A 9,530-nucleotide genomic window follows, 5' to 3' on the forward strand; every position below is an offset into this window, starting at 1 on the left:
TAGTCATCGAAAAAGCAAAGATAGCACAATTTCTGACGGTAGTGTATACTATAATAAAATTTAGAGTTAAAAAATTAGTAAACAAATTTTTCGTTCATTAAAAGGTTTAAAACTTCAGGTACATTTTTTTAGGGAAGTAAAGTAATAATTTAATGCAAAAAAAAACCAAATGTATTTTTTAAAACAAACTATTTTATACATTATTGATGGAACATTGTATATTACATTCACGTTTACATCAATTTAAAAATGCAGAAAAGCAGAATCAAATTTTTTTTCTGCATAGTGTAAAATATATCGAATTTGAACCCTTAAATGTAAGAGATCCTTTCTAAAGAAAGAGATTGCTATTAATTTATAAATTAGTTTGGTACAAATAATAAATTTATAGTTTTTTTAAGAATCAATAACAGAAATTTCTTTCATAATATTTTTATACCAATTGTACTTATCATTATTGCGGTGCACATAATTGAGACGAATAACATGAACACTACCTAATCCTTCAATGTTTCTTTGTTCACAATTTTCAATATCAAATTCGCTTCCAGGTAAAAGAATTGCTTTATATTCTGGAGTTGAATGTAATTCTATTATTTTTGCTCTTATGTAAGGAGTGAGAAATTTAATTTCATACAAAACATTTATAAACCCGTATGCTGGAAGTGTAGCCAATTTTAAGGCAGATTCTCTACTTGTAGAGAAATATGTGAATTTCTTTAAATTAATCTGTCCATAACATGCTGTCTTGTCAATAATACCTATAGGTTTCGATTCAACTTTAAATAATGAAAGGTCAAATTCTTCGTTTGGATCGTCTGATTGTCTTATTGCTAATTTATATAATGCAGTTTTCATTAGTTTCGCCTCACTCGTGTCACCTGTTATTCTTTTATATCCGTTTGTCGCAAAGTTTTGTATGGCATAGTAATCTTCAAATGTGGCAACATAACGTGCGTCCTGATCGTTAAAATCTTGAATTATTCTTTCTATGGATACACCATTTTCAATTTTTTGTCTTTCTTTGAAACTGTAAATTGAATCAATTCTCAACGTACCATCGAAGTTTGATAAATTTTTACTGTCAAGATGAAATTTGTACCTTAATTTAGATAGAAGAACAGGGTTATCTATTATATAAAATTTGCCCCACTCAGGTACTTTAAAGTCTGCTGTATCTGTCCAATTTTTTACAAATTGTAAATCAATCCTGCCTTCATCTGGAAATGTATACTTTGCCATTGTTTCCAATATTTCTTGTTTTTTAAGATTTGCTCTTTTTTTTAAGATTAATGTTATAACTTCATCCAGATTCCGTTCTTTTTTCTGAGCACGCGCATGTCTTGGGCAATCCGTTAAAGGTATTGGATGTTCTAGGTATATATTAATATCACATCTCTGAATATTACAATTATGTACAAATAAACCATTAAACCAAACTTTAGTCACATTTGATTGAAGCTGGTTATTAATTTCATACAGGAGATGTTTAGGTTCAACAGGTTCAAGACTTTCCATATTAATTTCAGTATATATATTTTCATTTTGTAATGACTTTTTCAACAACGAAACTATTATTCGCTTTTTAAATTGATAGTCAGTTCGTAATTGTGCAGTCTGATTATTAGATAAATAGATAAATTTGTAACCATAACCGGTATTGTTATCGACTGTATTAGATTTGACGTATACATTAGGTTTATTGGTTCCTTCAAAATAAAGAATTGATCTAGGAACGCTTATGTTTAAAATTTTCATCGTATTTAGCATATATATAATACATGTCAAAGAATTATTAATTTTATCTTTTAAAGTGTTAATAACTGTTTGTAATAATATTATGTCTTCTTCAGTCAGGACAGTGAGATCAGATCCTGGTCCATCCATATGTAAAACAAGCTTTTTCATAATGTCGTTTAAATTTTCCTTTTCTTCTACAACTTTATATTTCTGATTTAATGTTAAATAGACAGTTGTAGCTTTAAAAGTTGTGTCTAATGATTTCAACAAAGATTGTGAATCGTAGTCCATTACTTTATTGAGCATATCTACATTCCCCTGATACAAAAAATTAGTATCGTTGGCTACACAAACATCTGTGTCACTTTCTGTGTTTAAGGGTTTTGTTATGCATGGATAAAACGGTACCAATGATAATCCAAATTCTCTCCACCATTCGCCTAGTGATACATTTGTGCCAACAAATTTAAGATATGATTCCAACCTTTCTTGTTTATAGTTAAAAAAGTTTTTCCAAAATACATCCATAGTCTTCTCGACTGGTTTTAAATTTATTCGATGATAATTTTGATTTAATAACATTTGAATATTCAGATTAGTTTTTTGTTGAAAACTGATAGGATCATCACTTTCTTTAATTAATGTCGCTGTGTAATCTTCGCGCATTAATGCATAGAAATCTGCTGTGCCGTTTTCAGTGTAATAAAACACAAACAAATCATATGGTATTCGTGTATTATTATTAAACATACCTTGTGTTACCTTATCACTTGGAACTATCATTTGTATAAGTACTTTATTGCATTCTAAAAAACTTAAAAAAGTTTTTCCGAAAGTTTGGTGCATTAGTTTCGAATCATGCATTTTGTAAACTTCACTAATATTATTTACATCGTACTGTACCTGATTACTTAGGCTTGGTAAAATGGTTGTTCCGCATTGAAAGTATTCTGAGAAATATAAATAATCCTGAATCTTTGATTGCATTTCTTCTTCACTAAGATTTTTGCAATTATTTTTTAAAATGGATTCAGCTCTTGCGGAATGACTTTTTAATTCTGATAATGCGACATGTATTTGGTACTTAGTGTCATTTTTTAATGTCTTCATTATTGTGTTAAAACTTGTATCCAGATGGGAAAAAAGTCCATCATAAACTGCTTTCCAACAATTAGGATCGAACACAATATCTTTTATATTTTCATTACCAGTGTATTGTGTAGAAACATAATAAAAAAGAGCTGGAAGAGCAAATGCTTTATAACTAACGAGACGAATGTTTTCATTATTTAGTGCATTTCTAATTATATGTCCTGTTACCATATATCCTTCAAATAAATTTTTTTGATCAAAAACAGTACTATTAATATTCTGTAAATCAGTATAAAAGGCAGTATTTGATTTACCAGTTCGAAGGAAAATTAGTCCAGCTTGTGCGTAAATGTAGTCAAGAGATAATAGATTCAGGTTTCTTTCAGGCTGTGGAAATAGCGGTAATATTATATCTGTAAATATTCTGTTTGCTGCTAATCGAGAAAGAATCGAACTCTTGCCATACTCGTTTTCAAATTTTGCACCTCTGAGATTAGCCTTTATGTCCTCGTACAAAGAATCTAATTGTAAATTTTTAGTTTTGCGAACTACTTCTGCTAAGAAACCGTAAACATTTCCATACTTGTCAAATACCAGGGAAGTAATGATGTATTCAAACATTGCATTTACAAAAGTTTCATCCAAATTTTCATGGTTTTTTTCTCCATATAGATCACTACCTTCTAATAATTTCCTAACCAATCTGAGTTTCATTGTTTGATTATCACGATTGACCTCTAAATATTCAAAAAGTGCATTGATAACTGGTATTTGTTTATTTTGATCATCTTCTGCCAGATGATTTTCCAAAAATAAATAATCACTGAGTGCGCTGAAATAACTAAATATTGATATGAATTGCACTGTTTCTAGTGGATTTGTGTAAAGTATGTTATCCATTTTTGATAATGTAAAATTTATTATTATCTTATTGAGTGTTCATAGATATTTAAACGGAGTCGGGTGTAGAGATTGTTAAAGTTTGATGTTTTGACGAAACCTGTGGAGGAGTAAATGAACTCATATTATTTATATATACAATTATAAATTAATATTATTATATCTGGTAGATTACATTTTTTTAAATATATTGCAAGTTTATAATTCTAAATTGTCATTTGATCGACATGACATTATTCAAAATTATCATTCAACAATGTGCCTCAAGTTCAGAACATTCAATTAAAAATTTAATAAATGTTTAATATATTGGTTTATTTTTCATTGCAGTAGTAATTTTTCTAAATTTCAGATAAACCCTAGTAGAAATTTGTCCTAGCTATTTTAAAGGAACTGCCTAGTCGCGCTGGAGTCTGTCTAGTTACTTGACTGACCAGCTAGCTAAAAACTCGAATGTCATGTCACGCTTTTTTCATCAAGTTATTATCCAGCCCAACTTGATAATTATTTATCAATAGGACTTTTGAAAAACTAGTCAAATTAATTCTTTTAAATATTTCGAAATTCATTTAATAATAAGATTTAATGTAGTAAACACGTTTATTTTATGTAATTAAAAAAAATATTCCAATTATCAACAAAAATTATTATAAGAAAATATATTGCACTAAATATAGTAATTCGTTATAAAAATGTAATTTTTCATTCACAATTAAACTGGATTTAAAAAAAAAATTTACATAAGTAAAACGATTGAAGCAACATCTTGACCTGAACTGTTAACAACACTGAAACAATTATAATTTTTATATTAATATGAATGTCATAACATAAACCTTAAAACACTTCTCGCAGTTTCAACGAAAAAATCTTGGGGCTACCGGGGAGCGAACACGGGTCCGCTGGGCGGGAACGAAAGAAACGCACGCTTTACGCAACTCGGCCGTTCTGATCAGTGATATTAGAATAAATGCTTGACGTATTTCACTGTACCTAATAATATTATGAATTTGTGCATATTATTTTTATTATTTTCTAGGCAAATAAACATTTTAGATGTTTATTTGATTTTAAATGATTTACTTATAATTTAATTTAAACATTAGACAATTATAAAAAACTAATTACTAATTTTTTTTATTTATTATCCTCAAAAATTATATGTAAAATTTTATAAATAAAATTATTTTAATAAATTAATAATTATTGATATAATATAATATTATTATTATTATTATTATTATTATTATTATTATTATATTATTATAATATACTCAAACAGAAAAATAATATTCTACTATATTTGTAAAATTTGTCTGAAAATAATAATAATTGTTTAATCATTTTTTTTTAAAAACTAAAAACACTTTTTATTCAAGGTAATATTATTTTCATAATAATTTAATTTATTGCAATTATTTTATTATAATTTAATAAATTTTATTATTTTAAAAAAGCGCGCGCTATTTTGTCTTGGGCCAATCAAGTGATTTCAACTAAATATAGGTTATGTTCGTTTCTGATTCATGACAGCTGGCAAACATTTACAACAAATAATATTTTGCAAGTGTATATTTATTGCAATAAGATAAGTTATGCAAAAAATATATATGTGGAACAATAATTTACAGTGATTTTCATAAAATGAATATTGATTTAGATGCTCTGGAAAGCAAAGTTCATTTTTTCTTAAATTCAATTTTTTCGACCACCGAGATATTTCGATACATTTTCATGTGTTTTGTATGCACTGTCTTTTTTTGAGAAAGGAATATTAATATTATTATTATTAATTTTTATAAACAAGTTGTAATTTTTTTAAATCAAGCAAGCGAAATGTCAATACACAAAATCCTAGCATAGCTGTCCAGTTACTAGACTTATTGAAGCGCCACCGCCATGACAAGGATATGAATTTAATTTCGAGCAGCACTGGACAGTGCCATTAAAAAAACTGGATAGCTTTGAGTCGTGGAATTATCAAGTTCAACTTGAATTTCTTTCAAAAAGCACTGATCAGTAACTTCACAGTTATTTATCAGTTCAGCTAGAATCAGCGTCCGCGAGAAAAACTGTCAAGTAACTTGAGTCAATCTAGTGCATCCACGACAAATTTCTACTAGGGAAAAAATGATTTTGTTCATTTGAACTTTCAGAACTTTAGCCACACATTCAATAGACCTAAAATCACACAAAAAACAAATACTAAAACCGTTAACATCTTAAAAGCAAAATGCCTGAAAACTAGTGTAATTTTAATCTTAAAACAAGTATGATGAATACAAATTCTAATTTATGCATTTTTGTTAAATGACAGTTTGGTTAGTTGTAAAATATTTATGCTCAGCTATTATTTTAATTAAAAACTATACTTTTATAAGAAAGAAAAAAATTTACCTGGCAAGTGTTGATTCAATTGTTGCCACTACTTTTCAAGTTATATTACTTCACCAATTATTTTATATATATATATATATATATATATATATATATCTGTATGTATTTATTAATGCAGATCTAATCGTTATGTAAAGCTCTCATATTTACCATGAATGTTATATTATCTATTGTATTCATTGAATTTATCGACTAACGAAGTTTCTTAACCCTTCGAGGTCACACTGGGTGGTTGTCACTTAAAAATGACTAAGGGTGTCAACCACCCAGTGTGACTTCCGCGATCGAAAAAGAAAGTGTGACCTCAAAGGGATAATTAGGTACAACTAATTTAATAAATGAGTCGCTGGAAAGTAAAACACGAAGCTGAAGTACGCAACGTTTATATAAACGATTTTTAAAGAAATAATTTTTTAAAATGAAAAATTCTATAATTTTTTGCATAAAAAATATTTTTTTATAATTTGTTGATTAATGAAAACTACAAGAAATATTTTTTAGGAAAAAAATTATAGAATTTTTCATTTTAAAAAATTATTTCTTTAAAAATCGTTTATATAAACGTTGCGTACGTCAGCTTCGTAAGTAAAACAACAAATAAAATTCTGACTCCCATTGAATTAGCATCGCGGTCAAAATTTTATGTGTGGTTTTACTTTCCAGAGGCTCAAATAATAACGAAACAACATTTTTATACTTTTTTAATAATTTATAAAAATCTTTCACTCTTTTGCCCAGCATTTTCTTCCCACACATGTTTTTTTCATTCATTCTTCTGACACGTTCCTTGTTTTCTCCTTTTTTTATACCTTTCTACTGTTGTTTTTAGGGCCAATGAATCCCTTTACTTCTTCAATTTTTCGTTTGTTCCTTTTTTGTATCCTCTATCTACCTTCCCTAACCTTTTTATAACTAAATGAAAAAAAAATTTACCAAAGATTAACATCTATGAGTACCAGAGTAAGTATATCAATTACTTCTGATGCCCCAATTACTGCGATTTTTATAAAAATTCAGTGAAAAAAAAATAAAAAAAAATAAAAAATTTACAATGGCAGATCCAATATGGTGGATATCAAATTAAAAAAATTCAGTGAATTTGAATACAACATTATGTCGAGGGATTTTCGAGGTCTCTGATGCCAAATCTAAAGTCGGTTTTTAAAAATTTCTAAATCTCTGACATTAAATTATTGTCAACATAAATTGAAAATAAAATGTTTAATTTCTCAAAAACATGGCATTTATTTTAAGCCATTCCTTATGATTTTTAATTTTTCGTCCGCCAAATTGGATTCGACATTTTGAATTTTGAAAATCTGGTACCGGATTTGTAATCAGCAACCTCAAAAACCCCTAGATACAAAGTTTTATTAAAATCTGCTAAATTTTTAAAATCATTGTCCACCATATTGAATCCGACATTTTGAATTTTTGAAAACATACTTTAAATTCGGTATACGTCAATGCTTACCTTTGTTGATAGTTTTGAAATATGTGAATTATAATTATAATAATATATGTTATTTTTCCTTGAAGTGTGGGAATTGAACTATTGAAATAATATTAGGTTTGTTAAAATGTGTCGATTTAATAGATTTTTGCCTACATTCAAATGAACTATTGATTATCAAGAAACAAACAATTTTGCTTGAGTCTTAGTGTTTCATAATTTGCCAAAGCAACATAAAATTGTTTTATTGGTTAAAATAAATAAAAATAGACATTTTAGATATCTTAGAATATAAAACCACTAAAAAATTTTTTTTTTAAAGACTTCAATTTCTTGACTTCTGTCCACCTAGATTCGAGTTTCAGACCACTGTGTGGCTGCCTCAAGCGTAGAGCGCCTTATAGAATCGGGGTCCTCAATTGGTGCATACGATGCGCATAGTAATTCATGCAAACTTGCAGTAATATCTGCATATGCCATTTTTAAAAAAGTTAATATTTTTAATAGTATATTTGTTCTTTTCAAGTTCAAAGTATCGTTTCTATTTCAATAGACACTAATAGTAATTTAACAAAAAGAATTAAATCATTATTTCATTTACACTTCTATTATTTTATCATTAAAGTTGGTCTTGGGTTGTATATCACAGAAATTGGGACATTTGCCCTACAAATGCCCCGAGTTTAAGTGTCATCGGAGAAAAAATATTGACATACATTGTAAATATTATAGATATTATGTAGTGTATATAATTACTATCTATCGAAATGTAATGTATTTTAATATTTTTAGGTGTACGTGCTGACACGTGCGTCTTCAATTTAAGCAATAATGAATAATTAAAACATAAAATTTTCCAATTTTATAATTATTCCACTTTTGTTGGTGAATACTTTATTATATATAACATATAAAAATAATATAATAAATTTTGAATTTAAAAAAGTGGTAAACTTTTTCGTTCATTTAAATGTTCAGAGCCTCAATTCGAATGCTACAACAGGAAAGAATAATTCCACACGAGCAGAAAAATGCTGTTTAGATCAGAAAATAACCGTATATTCATTTAGCGATCCCTAGTGAGAAACGACCATGCTGAATATTATTATTTTTTTAAGTCAATAAATTTTCATCTCATCTTTGCATAAACTATTTTTTTATTATATTTATTAATTACATTAATTAATAACAATAACTGATAATAGCTGAAATAATTAGCTGTTACTGCCAACTATTAGCTAAAAAAAAACTTTTAATGCATGCTTTGTCTCTAAGGAGAATTGATTACACAGTTCGACAAAATCTTGCCACAAGATTAAACGATGGTGATTCTTATAGGATTTTTGACGTAGATTACGAATCTGTAAATGAAATTGTCCCATCACGTCTCAATTTTGAGAAAAACTGTCTCAAAGTGTCAAAAAATCGCATTTTTGGCACTTTTTGAAGCACTATAAAAAAAGAACGCGACGTGATAAACGGCTCAAATATGGCTTAAATAAGAGCTAGTACCCTCAACTTTAACCTCCAAAAGCAAAAAACCATGTACCAAGAACTCAAAATTGTGGGCAACATTTTTTTACCGCGTGCGCGTCCAACAGATATTGTTCCCACGATAAAATGAAATAAATTGCTGAAAACGTCGTCAAAGACACAAGATCGATTTAAATTAACTTCAAACTGGTTACTCGGGGGTTTTCGGGGTCGCTGATTACGAATCTGATGTTAGTTTTTAAAAATCCAATATGCCGGATCCAATATGGCGGACGATTTTTGGAATAACTTAACATATTAGTCTGAAAATCGTTACTTGGGGGTTTTCGGGGTCGCTGATTACGAATCTGATGTTAGTTTTTAAAAATCCAATATGGCGGATCCAATATGGCGGACGATTTTTGGATTAACTTAACATATTAGTCTGAAAATCGTTACTTGGGGGTTTTCGGGG

The 9,530-nt window shown here is 28.1% G+C and overlaps 1 protein-coding gene across 1 annotated transcript; it reads right to left on the reverse strand.

The window, feature by feature from the left end:
- Positions 1–259: 259 nt before the first annotated feature.
- Positions 260–6,174, reverse strand: LOC127290237 (uncharacterized). The gene is made up of 2 exons (XM_051318704.1): positions 6,130–6,174; positions 260–3,832 (listed from the first exon to the last, which is right to left on the reverse strand). The coding sequence occupies exon 2, from the start codon at positions 3,730–3,732 to the stop codon at positions 397–399; it is 3,336 nt and encodes a 1,111-aa protein (XP_051174661.1). The 5' UTR covers positions 3,733–3,832; positions 6,130–6,174; the 3' UTR covers positions 260–396.
- Between the last annotated feature and the right edge of the window lie 3,356 nt (positions 6,175–9,530).

This window comes from Leptopilina boulardi, unplaced genomic scaffold (assembly GCF_019393585.1).
Source record: "Leptopilina boulardi isolate dan_hultmark-lab unplaced genomic scaffold, ZJU_Lbou_2.1 LbouV2_58, whole genome shotgun sequence".
In the NCBI taxonomy this organism is placed as follows: Eukaryota; Metazoa; Arthropoda; class Insecta; order Hymenoptera; family Figitidae; genus Leptopilina; species Leptopilina boulardi.